Raw genomic sequence first — 20,059 nt, forward strand, 5'->3', positions numbered from 1 at the left:
AGCACCAGCAGCCTGCCAGTACTTTGAATTTTCAACTTCTCCCTTTCAGTATATATATATATATGTCACAAGCTCACAATTTTTAAGTACATCTGTACCTAAACTGACAATGCTGCTAAACAGCATCACTTCAAACTCCTGTAAGGCAATATTTGTACCAGCATTCCATGACAGGGTCAGTTTGAATAAGACCTGAATTTAAACATGCTTCTCATTTCCATTTCACCTACCTGTATATCTGTGCTCTTACTAAACACACTCTGTAGAGTTTACTTTCCAATATTTTTTTGAGGAAATGTGCACATTAAATGATCACTATATGGTAAATAATTGGTAACTATTTAAGAAGCAGTCCTTTAATTCAGGTGCCCTTAAACATCCCTTTGATAACTCTGCTTTTATGGTAAGAAGAACCCCTGTCCTTCGGGTAATTACACACATAAGTTCCAACGGTATTGTAATTGACTTTAGTGTCCTTTAACTACCTTTGTCCTTTGAGAAATCACATTTATATTTTTAAAAATTCAATTTCCACAAATGAGCATGTTACAAGACGTTCTATTTTCCCCTTTCAAAGATGCCTTCAATTGCCTGGGCGCATTACGTAATATTGCAAAGCCGCAAACCTGACCAATTAAACCACCGGAGAATCTGAGGAAATGTGCACCAGCAAGTAGACAGGAACAGAACTGAAACGTGCTTCTCTAACCCATTTATCATTCTGGGTACACCACTTCTGAGGTCTTGGATGGCATCAGTGATTTTTGCAGGTAAAAGAAAATAAAAGAAAAAATGAGAGCAGACACTTGGCCATGACCACTTGACCCCACACTTCTCAGATGAGCACTGATGCAGGCTGCATTTGTGGAAGGCTAAGATTACAGCAGCTCATGATGCACTCTTGTCCTGTCCCCTGTCAATGCCTTTGTTTTTGGGAATGTGCTGGTACGTGCAGCTCTCTTTCTTAGTGCAACCAGTGGTCCTCCAGAAGAAACACTCATCAGAGGACTTTTTCCTGCAAAATAATGAACAGTGTCTTAAAAAAAAAGGTGTTTAAACCTTTCAAATCAGGCCTGTTTCGGTCTCTGTCACACCCAACTCTACAAGGGGCTCCATCTCAATTACAGAGATCAGTGACCAGTCAGCTGCATTGGTGCAGTTCCAGGTCTCGTGAAAGCAGATATTTTCAAATAGGAAGTAATCCTACAGTTAATCTGTAGGATCTAATGTTTGGCACTACATCACAAGGAGTAACAATTTACCAAATTGGGGAAACTGACCAATGCACAATGGAACTCAAACACAGCATTTTGTGGCATCCCATAGTTTAGTGCAAAGCCTAAAGCACAGCCACTCCACGGTATTTCACAGTCTCTACTCACGTGGTTGGGGCGACAGTCTTCTTCAAGGCCTTGGCAGGCGGGTCTTGTTTGGCCGACTTGGACACACCCAGGTCTGCGTGGATCTTATCAGGATACCGCACCAAAAGGGTGGTCCCTTGTATAACCTTCCCCTACAGGGCAGGGGAAAGTACAAATGTCGGGGGAGAGAGGGTCAGACAAAAGGGCTCTTCTGTGAACTGCTCCATGTGCACATTCTGCAAATCACATCTAAAACAACACAAGACTTCACCTCACACTCCGTGATTCAGTGAGTCACAGCGGAGAAGGAAGTTCTTTAAAAGATGCAGAGTTCCAAGGCCAATCACATCCTTTTTTTTCCATTACGATAATAGTCATCATGTTGCTGTTCACCAAGATTACACAATCTTAGAATATTTACAATGCAACGAGTATTTCTGTATGGAGTATAGGTTCTGGGTGATGTATCTGCTGCAATCAGCTACCATTATCGAAAGCCCTAATATTGAAAAAACACGATCTCCGCTCCAGTGCTGGTGTGTTCTCGGAAACATGCACACAGACTTACATTCGTTTTAAGGATGGCTTTTTCGCAGTCCTCCTTGTTGATGTAGTTGATGAAGGCACATCGCTTGTTTCGCAGTACTTTTACACTGTGAATCTCTCCAGCACTATAAGAACAGTCACACATATGGATGAACACCCTCCTTTAAATGCAACACACAAGCAATAGCATAAAACTTCCATTAAGCGCACAACGATTTGTGAAATAGCTGCAATAACCCCCCAGAGTCAACTGGAGTTAATATTATATAATTTATATAATATAATATAATATAATATATAATTTATATATAATTTTTGCATACACAGGTGTTTTTTTTTTAAAAAAAACACCCACAATACAGTAGCCAAATGCCTGAACAGGACTGCATAACTCAGTACGTAAGCACATTGCTTAACCAGCTGTTTACTGTTATTATTTTTGTATATTGTACATTTTTACGTAGAAAGTTATTGTTAGGTTATTTCCTTTATATCTGTGCTCTTTTCTGAACAGTTTAGAATTGTGGTCTGCTTTCAAAGCCATTGGTTCACTGTTCCTAGGTTTAGTAAAGTGATGAGAAAGTGGTCCTTTACTTACACACCTTGGTTGTGGAACACTTCACAAAGGACTCATATTATATGCAATAGTATCATTGTCTGAATTTAAGATCATAACAGGTCCTCAAATTGTTATTAAGGCAGTCATTGAGGAATAATTTGTGCTTAATTGTATTAGTCTGTCTTCTGTGTGTCATTTGTATTACAACTGGCTTATGTCACCTTCTGATGTAATGTGCTTCTCTACTGGCTTTCTCGCCAAGTCTGTCTCGAAAAACAAGTTCTTGACTTCAAGGGATTCCCTATTTAAAAAGAGGTTGAATAAACAAACAAACTGAAGGCCTACTTTTGCCAAAACATATATGCAAATCAGGTTGACATGATTTCGACACCAGCTATTATTTGACAGCTAGTGAAATTGAAGCTCAAGAAATGCAACTCAAATTCATCAGCAGGGACAATTCTGTTTGAAAATACAGAGCACTACTTATACAACCACTTCAGCTTATACAAAACAAGTAAATACAAAGGTCACCCCAAACATATTGAAGAATAAGCTGAATAAAACCAAAATCTGCCCACAGTATTAGCAGAATTGTTACCAAACTCATTATTGTACATAAAGTACCAGCTTACAATGCAAAAATTTTGAACTTTTCTGAAGTCATACATTGCTTTCTGGGCAACCTTTCAGAATGCAGACAAACAATAACCTCACTGGCATTTAAACATTAAAGTAATGGTACTGTAAAGACAATGGTGAATGCATACCTTAAACTGGTTTAACTAGCATTGTACTGGAAAAGATATCAGTGGACGTACACAGCTGTGACTTACGTGCTGAAAAGTTCGTGGATCATTTTGTCTGATATGGAGGGGATCAGGTTTCCCACCCAGATAGGGAACAGCTCTCTGATGACAGGGAAAGCGCAAACATGTGAATACCATGAAATGCCAAGTCCCATCTTGCCAGCCTTTACGTTACTGGATACACAGTCTTTTAGTCGGCATATAGTGAACATTCACAAAAGCAAAGACATGACTAAACGTTACACCCGTCCTCAAAGGAACTCAGGATGAGGTCTTACAATGGGGAAAGCAACAGATGTTATCTGTAGTGCTTATTGGACACCGGTGAATCGAACGTGCATCACCGTTTAATCCTGAGTTATACACGCTTTGACCATAACAGGGCCAGAAGTGTGCTGTGGACGTTCTTTGGGTCCAAAATGGATGACAGCAGCTGGTCCTGCTAACGCTACACATGGAAGGAGAATTTGCCTGGTTTTCCGCCAGCTGAGCTCTGGGGATCCTGACAGAGATTCCGCATTGCTTAATGGGAATTTATTTAAAACATCTTCAGCCGCGACTCAATTGAACTGATGGATGAATGGAGCTCGCGCAGGTGCCAACTCGTTACATCACGCGGCAGATGCTCTCGCTCAGGCCAGCGTCCAGCATGTGACACGAATACACACACGATGCCAGACAAACGAACGCAAATACAAAAAAAAAAAAAAAACGCTGTATGATCTGACCTCACGCCGGGGGAACACTTACAGTTGCCGCTGAGGTTTGGCAGGGTTGGGCTTCGCTAGGGGGGCGGGGCGGGGTTTGGGTTTCGGCTGGGGCGCCGCGCTGACTGTGGAATGGGCCTTCTGCCCGGCAACGCTCCATTCTTCCTCGGCTGGTTGGACGGCTCTTGCTGCAGGGAGCGTGCTCGTGCCAAACTGCCCGTCTACAAAGACATAAACGCACAGTTGGTCAGATGGTCACAGTTGGAACAGTTGGTCAGGTGGATTTTGGAAACTGGAACCGGAGAAAAGCAGAGACACAGCTCCTGTGGTATTTCAATTTAGCAGCACAGTAGGAGCAAACTGAATACCACATGGACAACAAATTTGGTCCAGCCAGCACTACTAATTCAATTACACCATCCTGCAAATTTCAGCAAAATCAAATCTTTTAAATATGAAAAATACGCCAAATATGTAAACCAACTTATCCATCCGGTTGACTTAAGCTTTGCACTACCCAAAAAGTGTATTCCTGGACTAGACAATCAGATGCACAAAAACACAGGCATTAGAGCTGAATGATTTTAGATTCTTTAGGTATGGACATCACAACCCTCAACGCCCCCTCCATACACCCCGCCCTCTTACTGACAGGAGTACACTGTGTTAAGTAAGAGAAAGGAAACCAGCTCCAGGTAGAAGCCTTACCCTGGAAATTAGAGAAGGCCTCTAGCGCTTTCTCTACCGTTCCATGGATTATCAGTGCATTTGAGCTTTGCTCTCGCGAGAAACCCATTTCCTGTAAGAAGACATTGATTGTTCAGACAGGTGTGACCCACAGCAGTGTCCAGCAGAAACTGACACCTGTAAACACTGCTGGGATCCTCCTGTCAAATGCTCTAATGTCTAACAGCAGTGCATTTTGCTCTTCATTTTCAGACAAGTTGAGTTGTTGTCAAAGTTGAAGAAAGTGTGTTTTTTTCCCCTTCATTTTTACAATTTTCGTGAATTCAAGCAACCGCCACAATCACATTGTTTAAACGCTCAAAACACACTTGCTTAAATTCGATCCACAAAATTAAGACAGCACACTGCAGTCTGACTCGATAAAGGCTCAAGCCCTGGAAGCTGCAGAAGTTGAAGAAAAGTCTTGTTCGGCACATGGGAACTGGGACTCCAAACATAACGGAGTCTAACAACGCTGGCAAAGGGCTATCTGGGCACAACACAACAGCACGCTGGGTATTTTCACAGCGTACATTATGACGAAGAAAATAAAGTCAACTTGCAATGATAACAGCCCTAAAACCTTGCAGAAGTATAAAAGTTCCTATCCCCAGAAGCACTACTAAATATTAACAGTGAATCACTGCCTGCAATGGTGTGGATGTGGCCATGATTTAAGGGAGGAGAGCCAGCGGGCAATGAGAAGTTTACCATGAGCTGCATGATCTGCACGCGCATCAGCTCCTGGGCAGCATCAGTGCAAGAGCTGTCCAGCTTTAGGACCTCCTTAAAGGCCAGCGCCGCTTCGCAGTATCTCTGTGGAAAGGACAGACAGCAGAGCGAGTATCAATTTCTGCCCGTGCTCCTTCTCTGTTGAGGCACACATCGGTTTCTTTAGGGAAATGCATGCAAATTTAGACCTTTTTGCCGGGGTGCCCTGAAGCAAATGCATCCCATGGGTACCTGAAGCGCATTCAAATGCCACAGAAAGAATATGTGAGGAATTTGAATATAAACTCAGGAATCATGTTCAGCTGGGCGCACTGTGCGTCAGTGAGGAAAACCGAACGGGCCGAATCAATACATTAACGCCTCACACTTCAGTTTTCCTCAGACACCAATATCTGCATTCCCCAACGTGAGACGAACGTTACCTTCAGCCCAGCGAGGGCCCTTCCCCTCCTGTACAGGCCTTTGATCCATCCGGGGCGCATGGTGAGGGTGATATCTGCATCGATGAGGGACTTCTCGTACTGCTGCATCCTCTCATAGCAGAAGGAGCGGTTGCCAAACAGACTACGAGCAAGAGAGGAGTATACGGTCACATGGAATTTACTGCACCAGTATGTGATGTTGTTAACTGAAATTTGTGGAGTGCAGAAGGAAATGTTGGAATTAATTCATTTATGTACAGCAAAGTCTCTTCTTAGCATACTGCGTGTCATCAATCTTGGCTTGCCAATGAAGTGTTCCATGAATAAACAATTTCACAAAGTGCAATTATCCTTAAACCAATACCACCTTGCATTTTCTTCTCAAACGCTACCACATTAAACACGGGGCACCTTTGTGGTGCTCATTTACACATGGTTTAGTTGCTGAGACAAGCCATTTATATTATAGGGATAAAATCGTCCTCTTCTCTGCAATGTCAGCACAGAGTGCGATTAGACATTTGCAAGGCAGTGTAATACCAGACATGTCATCAGAACATGCCAAATGAGCTTAACTTTAGAGAGCTTTTAGTCATGAGCTGCAGCAGAAATTAACCATGATAACTTAAGGAGGTCAAAACAGAGAGCTGTGATTAACCATGACTTAGAAAACATGTTGTTTTTTGAGATAACCCTATTACGCTAATATTGGCAGGCCTGGTACAAAGCGGCTTGCGAGCAAGTTCTTACCGAAACTCTTTAGGGTTATACTTGATTGCATCAGTAAAATACTTCACAGCCATCTCATAGCGTCCAGTAGCTGCTAACTGATTTCCAATAACTAGGAAGAGAATAAAGGCATTACTTACACACCTGACACCTTTACAGTTACAGCTACAACAAAATTACATCAGCAAAGCTAATATGCTGGCCTCAGTGTCCTGGAGAAAATAAAAGCATCAATAAATCTCCGGAACTACAATGCTGTCAAGCCAAGTCAGACACCGTGCAGGTGAGACGTAACGCAATTAGCAGGTTTTACAGCACACGTGTGAAGTAATTTATCATTACTCACCTGCTAGTTCCATGCTTCTCATTACAACATCCTCAACGCGGGGCACATCAGCATTCTGTGAGTTTATGAGAGAGGTCAGGGCACCATGCAACTGGAGCATCGTTAGTTGCATCAGGATTGACAGAATACCATGCAAGTCCAGAATTCAGTGCCGTGCAAAACACATTAAAAGGTAACCGATGGTTAAAAGATGTCAGAGTAATGTTGCGGCGACCTCACAACACACATTAATGGAACGCTAACATGACATGAATCATGAACCTCTACTGTAAGTACTTGCCATTTTTGATATTCCCCTTGGTCTGAAACTAGGATAAATGATAGTTTTCCATTGCCTCCCCCCGTCCCTCAGAGTCAGTGCCCATTTTTTCCCACACACCTGCTGATCCTCCTGCCTCTCTTGCCCGTCCTCTTGCTGCTGTTTTCTAAAGCCCCTTTTCTTCTCCTCCTCCTTTTTCTCCGCTTTGACCTTGACCTCTAATTTACGCTTCGCTATCATGGCAGCTTTGGAAACAAAGCAGCTGTTCATGTCCAGCTCCTGCAAGGCAAAGGCAAAGACGGAGATAAAGGGAAGACAACATGGAGGAGTGGCAGCTCAGGTGCTGCCAGCGCTGGCACGGGCAAACTGCACGTTGGGGGAAGGGCAAAGGAAATGAAACAAGATGGCAGTGGGTCACTGAGCGCTTACCTCAGGTTCACTGGCAGCGCTTTCCTCTTCGCTGTCCTCCTCGTTGCTGTTGACCGCACTCTCTACAGGCAAGAGTGCGTCTGGTGACTTCTCTCGGGCCTCACCTGGGCCAGTATCAGGAGGTCTATCAGCACCCTCCTTTCCACTCCTAATATTTTCACCTTCACTACTGGAGCTTTGGGACTTAACAGACTTCTCTGATTCAGTGTTGTCCTAAAGGGAGATTGTGGAGAAAGTACTGCTGACACAAAGTCAACTTGTCTTTGGAGCACTTCAGCCGGTGTGCAGTACAGCAAATCAGCAACAAACAAATGCAAAACTCAATCCAAGCAACAGTTTAGCATCACTTACTAGTCCATCTTTATTTTTAACTGCATTCTCCTTTTCTTTCTCTTGTCGTTTTCTCTCTTTCTGTCTCTGTTGGCGAGAGAGGAAACCAAAGAAGATTGAAATGCAGGTCTGAGGGCAAGAAAAACAGACTGACAGACTGACACCTCCTTACTATAGGACATAAGTAAAGACTTGGTTTAAAGTATTGCTTTCCAGTGTCCAATAAAACATAACAATATTATGTATGGAGCTCAATTTTACACAACTGTGTGCAATTTTACATCGCTAAGTCAAAGCAAGTAGAGTCTTTCTTCTTAATGAACTATGTTTCAATCACCACAGCAATAGATAGTCTGCAACATGCTTTTATCACTACATTGTAGCCTATATAACCTTTGTAAGTCACTCTGGGTAAAACGGTCTGCTAAATGATCATGTAATGTGTGTAGTTAAGTAGCTTGAGGTAGAACTTGCTGAAGAGTGAAATCAACAAACGGGATATGGTTCTGAGAAAAATTTTACTCAAACACTGTGCTGTATTCAAATGGCCTGAATAAACTTTATTAACCACAATGTTTCGAGGTAGTGCTACTTTTGAAGATACCCCACCTCTTTGACGAACAGATCAAAGCCTGGACTACCAGGTAGGGTGGTGCCTATATATCCACCATATTTATTTTTTTTCTCTCATATTTGGAATAGTCTGATGTGTGTTAAGGTCAGATAATCAGCAATCTGCTCCTCCAATCTAGTTATTCCTGTCATTTTGAAAACCTTGGCTTCAGGTACACAGCACAGCTAAGTTCTTCTGCTGCTACAAAAACTATTTTTTTATGTCATTGCACATTTACAATTCTCCATTTTACAGGGTTTAGAGGTAGTGAAGGACTTTGGAAGCAGTCCAGCAAAAGCACAACATAAGGAAGGTATAGGAACTATAATGAAGGCCAAAGGCCAAGCACACCGCATAGGTACTCACCATTTTCTTAAGCCTTTTCTTCTCTGCTTTCTCTTTACGCCTCTCTTCCTCTTCTACTAATTCTTTGGCATTCTTTTCTGCCTCCTGGAAAATGAGAGAGACAGTGCTTATTCACTTTATGTCCTCAACATCACTGGCACACAAGCATGGTCCACAGACAACGTTAAATGTTTAAAAACTGATAGTACAGCACAGAAACAGATGGAACAGCTCATGCCACAGGTTACTTTTAATTTTCATCATTTAAAAATACTGAGCATTTATTTTTGCACAGGAACGTCAATGTGTTTGAAGTACCATCAACTCTACAATAAAATGCTTCAAATGTAACGTTATGCATTAAACAACCTAACAACAGCGAGATGAGGAAGGAGGACTTCATCAATGCCATTGCACTGCATTGCACTATGCATTCTCACCTTACACATAAATTCTGTAATTTGTGATTTGTAAGGTTGTTGGGTCGGGTGCGGACTCCTAGACCTCGTCGGGGCAGGGTCTAAGAAATTCTTTGAGAACCCACAATATTCTTTTTTATGCTTATGATCTTCATAATCACTGTCGTCATCTGAATACTCGTCCTCCTCATCATAGACAGTGGCTATATTGAGAAAGCCTGGAACTGAAGCACATGGGGAAAAAGAGTTGGAAAAATAAGTGGCAGCTAGTAAGCGTTAAACTCACAGTCGCTCTCTCTCCATTATGGAGGAAAACAGTTTTTTAAGACCCTAATCCTGTTAGAATTTGCGAGCCAAGCCCAAGACAGCAAGCAGACAGGTAACCAAAGGTGGCTGCCACCTTTCATACTTTCATACACTATTACCAGGAAGACCGCATAGGGCTTCCTGCTGGATTCCTAATATAGTGTTTTAGCTCTGCATGAAATTTTTCAAGGACATGGGAAGAGCTTTTGCATCTGAAAAGTGCATACTGTTACAGGGAAGTGTTCAGCGCAATCTTGATTATTTTAATCCATGTCTATTAGTCAGGTTCATACACACAATGTTGCTATTTAGGGTTTACATTCCACATCCCTTCTGTTGCTTCAAGTAACTTCTAGCAGTTTTTAGTTTTACTCAATCCTGAAAACAGAATCAGCCATTGTGTATCAAATGTACTGACCCTGAGGACAACACGACCCCAGCTGGCAAAATGTAAACATTCAGTGCAAAGATTTAAACCACAACTAAGGCAAGTATCTGGTCAAAATTCATGTTGTGGCAACACTGCCCCAACATCTCCCCTGAAAAAAAACACAGCACTAGCATGGCTGCAAAACTAATATTGAAATTTAGCCCTAGCATTCTGAAAACGTAAACATTGCTTACCAAGGATTCCCTGATTAAAGGGATCTAATGAGTTATATCCGGCAGCACGCCCACTTATTAAATCCACCATCGCCTCCTGATGATAGAAAAATCAAATTTGTATTAATGACAACTTTAAAAACAACTTCCCATCAGGTCAGTTCATTGTGCATTCACTAGTCACTGTGCACCATTTTGTCATAAATACACACTAATATTAATAGCACAATAAAAAACAGACAATTCTCTTCACTGTTTTATAAGCAGTTACATTATCAGATGAGCTGCTACAAAGCCACATTGTATCAAACAGTATTTCAAGAGTCATTTATTAAAAAGCAGACCTCAAAAAGAATAAGTCAACTTGGATGAATTAATAACACTTACATGGAATTGCATGAATTGGCTGTCCTCACGAAAACGTTGCATCACTGTAGGATTAAGGAGAGATCGACCTTAGCTGTGTCTAGGTATACTTTCTTCTACCTCTGAAGCACTCAGGCTGATCGTGTACTGGCTGCATTTCGCAGGGGTCAGGAAAACAAAAGTGAAACTTATCAGTTTACCAGTCACTGCAGGCTTATATCAGTACATCGGGTGCCTGTGGAGGGTGTTTTTTCAGCCATTTTAATCTGTATTTCACCATTATACATTTCCTAATTTACGTAACACCTAATGGGGCCTATTTCACTTGTGCTTTGAGATGGAGAAATGATCCAAAACCACCTTTTATGCCAAAATAAAACCGCCTGTGTTTGTTTAAAGTACCAAACATTTTTAACTGCCTTAGTGTGTGCTTTACTTATGCAACTATTCACTTCCATTGGTAATTTATTTTCAAATGTAGTACTTTTTTCCTGATGTAAAATCAATTTCATGGCTCAGTTAGGGAGGCATGTTAGATGATGATAGTGTGATAATAGTTTTCAAATAACATAATTGGTCCTAGTTGACCACCTGTTTAGCCTGGATGATTATATGTGTTAATAGAACGTATTATAGCCTCTGCATTTAATAATCTAAGTTTATGATCACAGGGTGACGCTCAGCTTTCAAGTCCTTTTGGGGGTTCTTCCCTTACTCTGCACATATACATACATTATATATATATATATATATATATATATATATATATATATATATATATATATATATATATATTACATTTAATCATACCTTATATTTTACCAATTCTTTTCTTTGTGTAAAACTACATAAAATACAATCAAATTAAACTAATGACAGAATCAGTTTAGATCTCTAGAACTGTGTTTAATAGTAAGGATATCAACGTGAAACGGATGTCTAGCCATGCATGAATTATGGACACGTCACCTTCTTCGTCATATCTTTTGCTCGCCTATGAAGACTAGCCCGACCTCTTCAGCCATAACGATTGTAACTTGATTTATTGTTGCCAACCATAAACTCTGTGTAGGCCTATATATCTGACAATCCGTTTTGCTGGACATTGATACAAACTATCTAGTTGGCAACTGTGCCTCACGTCATTTGTGTCAACTAAAAGACTACAGTTACACTCCAAGGAAATTAGCTAACCAGCAACCTATACGGTTAGCTAGGTTACCTAGAAGTTCCAGCCTGTCAGCAAACGTTATTTAAAAAAAAAAAACGACCTTTTATCTAGCCTACCTGGCAGGCTCATACAAAGCAGCTCTGTCTATGTGTAATTAACTTATCTACTCACGTGACCACTGATGAATTTTAGGGCTAACAATCTAACATACAAGCTTACTCCGACGTAGCAACGTGTAAAAACGTTCACATGCAGTGCTGTAGGTTCAGCTAGTGAGATATTCCTGACAATTTCCTGGTACGATAACTACCTGGGAACTACTGTGTTCCTGCGCCGTGGAAAGAAAAGGCGGAAATTCGGTGATCAACATCAGCTAAGAGTACGGGCTCTCATAGTTTTGAGCACATGTATGCAAGCGAGTCGGTGCAGCATCATTATCAGCTACTGAATAAACTTCCTATCCAGCTGAAATAGCTACTGTTTAACCTTGTTGGCGTATTTTCATAGGTAACGTTAACTAACCCCAATGGTGTATACACTGTGACACCACACGCTGGCTAAACAGATTCTTTTGCAGCGTTCGCAACGTACTTAGTTTCACGGCTAGCTAGCTAGCTAGCTAGGTTTGGAAATCAATCATGTGTTATCTTACCCGATTCCCAGTCAGTCCCTTTAGACATCTGTAACCTCCTGTAATATAGTGTTTACTTTTAAAGATATCTATACTAAAACACCGTCTGGTGACTTCACCTCAGTCTTGGCGAGTTTCAAACCTAAGGTAACCTGTTTTGCTCCCACACAGTAGTTCCTCAATGTGCTTGTGTGTGCGCATGCGTATACACTCATTGACATATTTGCATAAAAGCCAAAAAGTGGCAGTATATTCATTATGACAGTGAAAAGTTAGAATAAATACACAATATCAATGGCAGCCAGCTAGCAACTCCTAATCTAACACTGATTACACGAAGAGTGAACTCAGATTTTGTGTTGGCAATTATCCTGTGACATGAGCAGAATAAAAAAAAAAACTGAAAGCAAGATAATCGATATGCGTGATTTAATGTTACGCAACGGAAAACAAAACACACAAGCGTGGCGTTGACTAACAGCACGAGACTGAGAGGCAGCTGTCAGTTTTGTATTGTATTTTGTATTGTTCTAGTGTTCAGTTCGGATGATTTCCAGACTTTAGCATGCACAAGCAATCTTTTCACACGAACTACAATCAGCCTCAGTTTTATAATGTTTTCAGGAACGCACATTTCCCCTTGAGCCACATTATCAACGCTTTATCTTTCTATCCCTTGCGATGGGGGAGAAAACACTCTTCAGTGTAATACTGCTAATTACCTGAAATACAATCAGAAGACGAAAGTTGTACCAGCTAGGTTACGTGCAGTTCGATAAATCGGCTGCGCTCCTCGAACTTGACAATTGACGCCAGCAACAAGTAGCAACTTCCGGCGTAGGTTTTCCAAAATAAAAGCAAAATAGGTTCGAGAGACCAATTTTCATCCTAAATATTTACTAAAAACCTACCTTTGATTGATCTGAGGCTGAGACCCCCCTACAGTAACAAGAAAGACTGACATCAGTTTCAAGTCCATTTTTCAGCATCGAATTGCATTTTTTTTTTACATCGAATTTAAAATTATGTTCGATATGATTTTATAATGCTTCATTTCAGGCACTTTTTTGTGGAGTGACATGTCAAATGCCCACCCAGATTACAAGCAGGTGAAAAGGATAAAATATATAATATATAAGCGTCTGCTAAATGAATAAATGTAAATGTAAATGTAAATAATTTTCTTCTTGGTCAAATATTATTAAAAAATTTGTTTAAGTATGAATTACATTATTTCATTCATGGTTCAAGTTCATTTTTTTTTTCAAAATGACAAAATGACAAGTGCATGAAGAATAAGCTGTGATGAATACCCCTTTTTAAGGTGTTCAGATCACGAATGACTGAACATAAAGGCTTTGTGTCGTAGAATAGAGATCGACGAGAGGCTGGAGGATAAACAAATAAAAAATTACAGGAATAAATAAACTTCAAATGAATGAATGAAACATGTCATACTTAAATGTTTATTTCTTCATTTGTTTACGTTTTAGATCGCATGCGTTTAGTATTTATCAGTGTATTTTTAAATTATTCATTCTCTTGTCCATGAATCAATGAGATCATTTGCATATTTTAATTGATTCATGTATTCATTTGTTTTTAGTACTGACTGCAAAGGGAAGAAAATCATTTTGTGTGAAATATGTTACGCTTATATATTATATTTATGTTATGCTTATATATAGTGTATACATGTATATGTACATGTAGATATATACTACCGGTCAAAAGTTTTAAAACACCATTTTTCCAATTTATTGAAATTTAAGCAGTTCAAGTCCAGTCAATGACCTGAAATGGAACAACAGGAAGCAGTAAACTGCCAGAGGTTAAAAAAGTTTAGGTTACCAAAAACTGAAAAATAATTTAAATTTCAGAGTTATAAAAAATCCTTTTTCAGAGAACAAGCAATGGGTAAACAACTTACAACTTTCCTGCAGCAAAGGAAGTAAATTTAGCCTTGAAAGTTGATGCAAACAATTCCTACAGGTGTCCTGACTTTTGTTGATTACTTACAAACCCTCTGTCTGTATAAAAGCAGTGTTAGAACAGACTGTGTTACTACGCCCTCTGAAGCATTATTTGGACAATACTGCACTGCAGGAAGTAGTATATTGCTTATCATAATGGTGAGAAAAAGGCAATTAACAAAGGAAGACAGACAGAACATTATAACCCTTAAAAGTGTAGGTCTTTCCTTTACAGAAATTGGGGGTGTTCTAAAACTTTTGACGGGTAGTGTATGTATGTGTGTAATAGTGTATAATGGAAAGAAGACGTGGACATTTTCTAACTTTCAATATTGGATCAGTGTTGCACATAACAGAGGCTTTTAGTCACACATTAAATCAAGTAAAATAAATTACAGGCAAGTCATTTCCCATTCTGATCATACATGATTGTATTGCATGAGGCACTGTTGGGCACTGTTCGGTATTGAACAGCTCTAACCATCTGGCCTGACACGCAAGGGCACACGGGCAAATGAATGGATGAATGGGGGATGCCCCGCCAACCCAAAATGGCATTGCAAGTGTGTGTGTGTGTGTGTGTGTGTGTGTGTGTGTGTGTGTGTGTGTGTGTGCATTTATTTATTTACAGTGGGACCCTGAAATTTTGTGGTTTGCAGATTCTCACTTGGTCACCAAATCCCCATGCCCCAAGCCCAGGATACAGGGGCTCAGTAAACACCGTCTTGAATCTGTGCAGGAGTGTCATTTTGTCTGTGACGCTATAGAAGGATAGAATTCCTGCTTCATGATCCATATACACTCCTATTTTGCGGGGAACTTTTTCTGGGGTGTAGACTGCAGTTTCCACACTGTTGTGCCAGACAGAGTAACCCGTAAGAGTGCATTTCAAACACCAAGACTGGGCGCTATGTACAAAATGAGAATCACTTTCCTCTTTTTTCCTGTCAATACCTTTGTATGAGACAGCTATGTACGCTTCATGGGACCCAAACCAATCCACCTCCCAGTAGCAGCGTCCAGACAGCCCCTCTTCGCATAAAATTTGCTGCGCATGCAGAAATCGCTCTGGGTGATCAGGATGTGAGTGACATAGCATTAAGAAATTTGGAGTCACCCGTATCCAGTTTGGGTCTCCGTTACACATACTTATAAAGTTATGTGCTGTGTTGAAGTCCAGAGTAAGCTTGCAGAAATCTGAGGAAGGGGAAGAGGGTGGTTAGACAGATCATTTGCAGGGTGTTGTAATTAGAATGACCCTTAAATACCACTTTATCTCTAGCTTTTAGTGTGAGGTTTTGCAAATAAACTCACATTGCAAGAACTCTTCTCTGGTCTTAGGTCCTGGAGCCTGTTCAATCTCCCCCTCACTCACTGAGAGAAAAAGAGATCACACTTGCTTTAATTGCACTGAAACAATGCCTCTATGTGACATTGCTGTTACAGCCACCAATACGGAGGTCATATCAGAACTTATAAGGCATGGTGAATAGTTTAAATTGGTTTATAGCACATAAATTCAAGCAAGGTGCTTACCACTTCATCACAAATAGTACAATGAGAATGGATTACTAGTTGAAATGAACAGGGAAGACGTGCATTATATCAATACTGCTTCATTGAAGCAGAGCAGAGTGGGGTAAGGAATGACACAAGAAAAAAAAGAGGAATTAGTATGACAACAACAGTATGACATCATATGATTAAGTGGTATTTCCCCCTTAGTATGTGTGGCAGCAGTGTAGCATAGTGGTAAAGACCAGGCCTCGTAACCAAAGGGATCAGTGATTTGATTCCCCACAGGGGCACTGCTACTGTACCCTTGGGCAAGGTACTTAACCCACAGCTGCCTGAGTGAATATCCAGCAGTATAAATGGATAACATGCAAAAACTCTAACCTATGTAAGTCGCTCTGTATATGGGTGTCTGCTCAATGACCATGTAAATGTATGTGACTGTTGTAGGCTGAGTAGATGGGAAACTACATCATGGATATTCTGCAGAGTAAAGGATATAGTTCTCAACATGGTTTTGTTTTAGAATGAGTGCAGTCTATTTTATTTGGAAAGTAGTGTGAATACCTGAGATCATTTCAGAAACAAACCAAAATAAACTCAGACTAAGTGAATAGAGGCTGCCTCTTCAGGACAAAAGGCAAAAGAGGTCAGTACAGTTTCCTTGGCTCAGCATGAGCTCAAAGAGAACACCTTAACCACTGAGCCTTGTCTCAGTACTTTAAATACAGAACCAGACCCTAGAAGCCAACCAATGAGATATTTACCCTTGCACTCGGCATCCTTTTATGCTTGCAACTGTGGCCATCCAGCAAATTTATATATTTCTTTCAAATGAATCTAACCAAACAACTGTGAAACAACAAAATTGAAAAACTAAGGCCAGACGTTTGCTGTTATACCAGTTCCAGGGAAGAGACGGCTGTTAGAAGAAGGCAACACTGCATATGTCTAGGAGGAACTAGAAATGTAGAAATGTTTCTGTCTTAAGAAAAACTGCAGTTAGGTCTCTCACCAACCTGCTTTGAGGCTTTTGAGCCATTCCCCTTCACAGAAATCCTCCAGTTTTTCCCTCAGGTCAGAGACACCCTTCTGAAGCTTCCCCAAATCCAAGAGTGGCATGACAGAAATGCTGGGTGTTTCAGAGGGGCCCGGAGGGGTACAGAAAGACTGGTAACTCTATTCAGTGGGCATGTGTGTGTGTATGAGAAAGATATGGATAGAGAGAGTGAAATATAGACATAGTCAGTATAATAGAGGGAGAGCATGACACTCAGATTGCTATTTGATGAACGTATTTGTCTCATTCCATAAGATATGACTTATCTGGGAGTATCTGAAAAACATGACTTGTGAATTCAGCTGAAAAAGAAAAACACTTGTGTTCTCCTTAGGTTAAACACAATAAATGACATTAACATCAGGAATAACAAATACCACGTAATGTATTTCAGTGTATCTCTGTCTTAACCTTCATATCCAACTGTCAAAGTTATGGCACAATTTAATCTTAACACACGTGTACATCACAAATGAGTGAAGCAGGTGAACATAAATTTTGTCAAATCTCTTTATGTTTGAGCAGTGCATTTCTAAGCACAAAGTGGAGTTTTTATGTTAGATTTCTGAGTTCTTCAGTAAATTCTAAAAATATTCTTTACCTGCTTCCAGAGCACCTTGGGATTTACCCCTGATTGGTTCATTGTGTGCTTATTGGGGCAGTGTAGCATAGTGGTAAGGAACAAGGCTCGTAACCAAAAGGTTGCCAATTAGATTCCCTGCTGGGGCACTGCTTCTGTACCCTTCGGCAAGGCACTTAACCCCAAAAATATTGCCTCAGTAAATATCCAGCTGTATAACTGGATAAAACTGTAATCTGTGTAAGTCATTCTAGATAAGAACATCTGCTAAACGACAATAATGTAATGTATCGCTTTTGGAATGCTCTTCATGCCAGTAAAACCTATTTTGAATCTGAGAAAATTAAAGTGATCCTCTTCTTTACTTCTGATTGTCAATGATTCCACTAACATTACTGTATGTTACCTGGAGGAAATGGATGTGATCCTCTACACGTGAAAGCTGCTCAAGCTCAGCATCTCTCCTCCTCAGCTCAGCTATCTCCTGCTCCAGTCGCTCCAGAAGGCCTTCAGTCTGAGTCACTGCAGCCTTCTCCTGATCTCTGATCATCTCTGTCACCTCCAAGCGCTTTCTCTCAATGGAAAGGACCAGCTCGGTGAAGATCCTTTCACTTTCTTCCAGTGCCGTCTTAGCAGAGTCCTGATAATACACAGCGCAACATCTCACCCTCACTTCTGTCTCAAACCAAGGTAAAAGCAAAATAATCAGGAACTGGGAAATGGGTGAGTTGCAACCTACTTGTACAAGTATGTGAGTGTAGTCCTGCACATTTTTGCCATGCAGACTGCCCAAAATAAAAGAACGTGGATAACACCTGACCAGGAAAAATCCCGAGGATGTGATTATTCGCCTCCTCTACGGTCCTCAGCGATACCAACCATGAGTGTCTTCTTAGCCTGTTTCAGCTCCTGCAGCCCCTTCTCCTTCTCCTGGATTCTCTGCTGGTATTCCCTCTGTGTCTCCCCCAGCTGCTTCTGTGGAGAAATGGCTTATATTCAATATCATCCAGCATTTGATATGCTTTGTGACATTCTGGAGGTTTGAGCAGTCAGCAAGTAATAGTATTTTTACTAATTTATTGCAGAATAGATAACTGTTCAGTTTCAGCCTCTTCACCATGAAATCTACTTGGAAATACCAGTCAAGTGATGCTGATTTCCCACAAGTCCATAATTTGACAATTACATATAAAGTAACTGTTTATTAGTCTATGTATTTACTATAAGTTATCATTTTTTATTAAGATGGACAGTTACTGTCCCTCTTGCCATGACATTGTTTTTCAAGCTGGGCATGGGGTGTTAAGTCCACGACAGATTAAGAGAACGAACATGACTTTAGGCAGCGGACCTTAACCTCCCACTCCACAAATGTTAGGCTGATTAACCCCAAAACAGCTGTTGAAATGTGATTTTTAACTGACACGTTTTTCAAAATCAGATTATCTAACTTTGAGTAGCAGCCCCTCCTACAATATCGTATTTATATTTCATCCATACAGATACTGAGAATACATTGAAGTCCCATTTGCCGCAAACACACACCATGAAACATCTCCGATACCTGTAGTTTAGTCCGCTCTGCCTCAGCTGACACTGTATCATGGCCTCTGTGTCCATCCATCAAACACTGATAGCAGATACACTTCTCATCCGTGCAGCAGTAAATCTCCAGGAGTTTGTTGTGGAAATGACAGATTTTCTCCTGCAGTTGTCCAATGGCTCTCACCAGTGTGTGCTTCTTTAATGGGGGTACCTGATAGTGCTGCTGGAGGTGAGCCTCACAATACGAGGCCAAACACACCAGGCATGTTTTGACAGCTTTACGCTCTTCCCCAGTGCAGAAGTCACACGCCACTTCTCCGGGGCCAGCGTGACAAGGGGCGGGAGAGGCAGATATGAGTCCTGTCTGTTCCAGTTTCTCCATAACTTCAGCAAGCATGGTGTTTTTGTTCAGAGCAGGTCGTGGAGAGAACGTTTGTCTGCACTGGGGACAGCTGTAGACATCAGTAATATCCTTATCCCAGAACCCCTTTATACAGCCCATACAATAACTGTGTCCACAAGGAATAGACACTGGGTCCTTCAATATATCCAGACAGATCGGGCAGTTGAACCGTTCCTGATCCAGTGAGCTACTGGTTTGCGCCATTACGAAAACTTCTCAGACGTAGAAACGTAGAAAAATACGGAGACTCCGGGGGGTAAGACTGTCGGACTCGGAAACAAGAAGTTCAGTTTCGATTTCACTGTAAGGGTCTAGCCCAGAGCCGCTGTTTTTCCTGATGTAGCCATAGGTGGTGAATCCTGATTGGAAGGAATTCTGCATGACTCTGCTCCTACTGTAGGAATAGGAAAGACGAGGAACCGGAAAGGGTTTAGCGAAAACAGTCGAACACGCGCGATTTCTCATGCCAAAATACCGAAGCACATCCTAGAATAATGACACGTTAATCAAGCTTATGTTACTGATGTTAAAATATGCAGACCACATGTCTGCTTCAGATAGATTGTGAGAAGCT

General features: G+C 41.0%; 2 protein-coding genes across 2 annotated transcripts; both read right to left on the reverse strand.

The window, feature by feature from the left end:
* Positions 1-303: 303 nt before the first annotated feature.
* On the reverse strand, positions 304-12,584 carry LOC118769379 (RNA polymerase II-associated protein 3-like). The gene is made up of 18 exons (XM_036516413.1): positions 12,431-12,584; positions 10,629-10,672; positions 10,263-10,338; positions 9,354-9,556; positions 8,935-9,018; positions 7,977-8,006; positions 7,626-7,838; positions 7,317-7,475; positions 6,938-6,992; positions 6,613-6,703; positions 5,863-6,004; positions 5,420-5,524; positions 4,691-4,781; positions 4,026-4,203; positions 3,303-3,377; positions 1,930-2,032; positions 1,383-1,513; positions 304-1,015 (listed from the first exon to the last, which is right to left on the reverse strand). Exons 1-18 carry the CDS (start codon positions 12,456-12,458, stop codon positions 889-891), a joined length of 1,935 nt encoding a protein of 644 aa, XP_036372306.1. The 5' UTR covers positions 12,459-12,584; the 3' UTR covers positions 304-888.
* Positions 12,585-14,997: 2,413 nt separating this feature from the next.
* Positions 14,998-19,857, reverse strand: LOC118769586 (tripartite motif-containing protein 16-like). The gene is made up of 6 exons (XM_036516749.1): positions 19,102-19,857; positions 18,417-18,512; positions 17,944-18,177; positions 16,917-17,076; positions 15,697-15,756; positions 14,998-15,579 (listed from the first exon to the last, which is right to left on the reverse strand). The coding sequence occupies exons 1-6, from the start codon at positions 19,687-19,689 to the stop codon at positions 15,008-15,010; spliced, it is 1,710 nt and encodes a 569-aa protein (XP_036372642.1). The 5' UTR covers positions 19,690-19,857; the 3' UTR covers positions 14,998-15,007.
* Between the last annotated feature and the right edge of the window lie 202 nt (positions 19,858-20,059).

This window comes from Megalops cyprinoides, chromosome 22 (genome assembly GCF_013368585.1).
Source record: "Megalops cyprinoides isolate fMegCyp1 chromosome 22, fMegCyp1.pri, whole genome shotgun sequence".
Taxonomy (NCBI): Eukaryota; Metazoa; Chordata; class Actinopteri; order Elopiformes; family Megalopidae; genus Megalops; species Megalops cyprinoides.

Coding starts and splice junctions, on each gene's coding strand:
- LOC118769586 (XM_036516749.1), bottom strand. CDS start 19,689: ATGGCGCAAACCAGTAGCTCACTGGATCAGGAACGGTTCAACTGCCCG. Junction 17,077..17,943: donor ATCACATCCATTTCCTCCAG/GTAACATACAGT, acceptor CCCACTGAATAG/AGTTACCAGTCTTTCTGTAC. Junction 15,580..15,696: donor CAGAGAAGAGTTCTTGCAAT/GTGAGTTTATTT, acceptor CCCCTTCCTCAG/ATTTCTGCAAGCTTACTCTG.
- LOC118769379 (XM_036516413.1), bottom strand. CDS start 12,458: ATGTCTAAAGGGACTGACTGGGAATCGG. Junction 6,704..6,937: donor GAGAAGCATGGAACTAGCAG/GTGAGTAATGAT, acceptor TTCTCTTCCTAG/TTATTGGAAATCAGTTAGCA. Junction 4,204..4,690: donor GGCCTTCTCTAATTTCCAGG/GTAAGGCTTCTA, acceptor ATGTCTTTGTAG/ACGGGCAGTTTGGCACGAGC.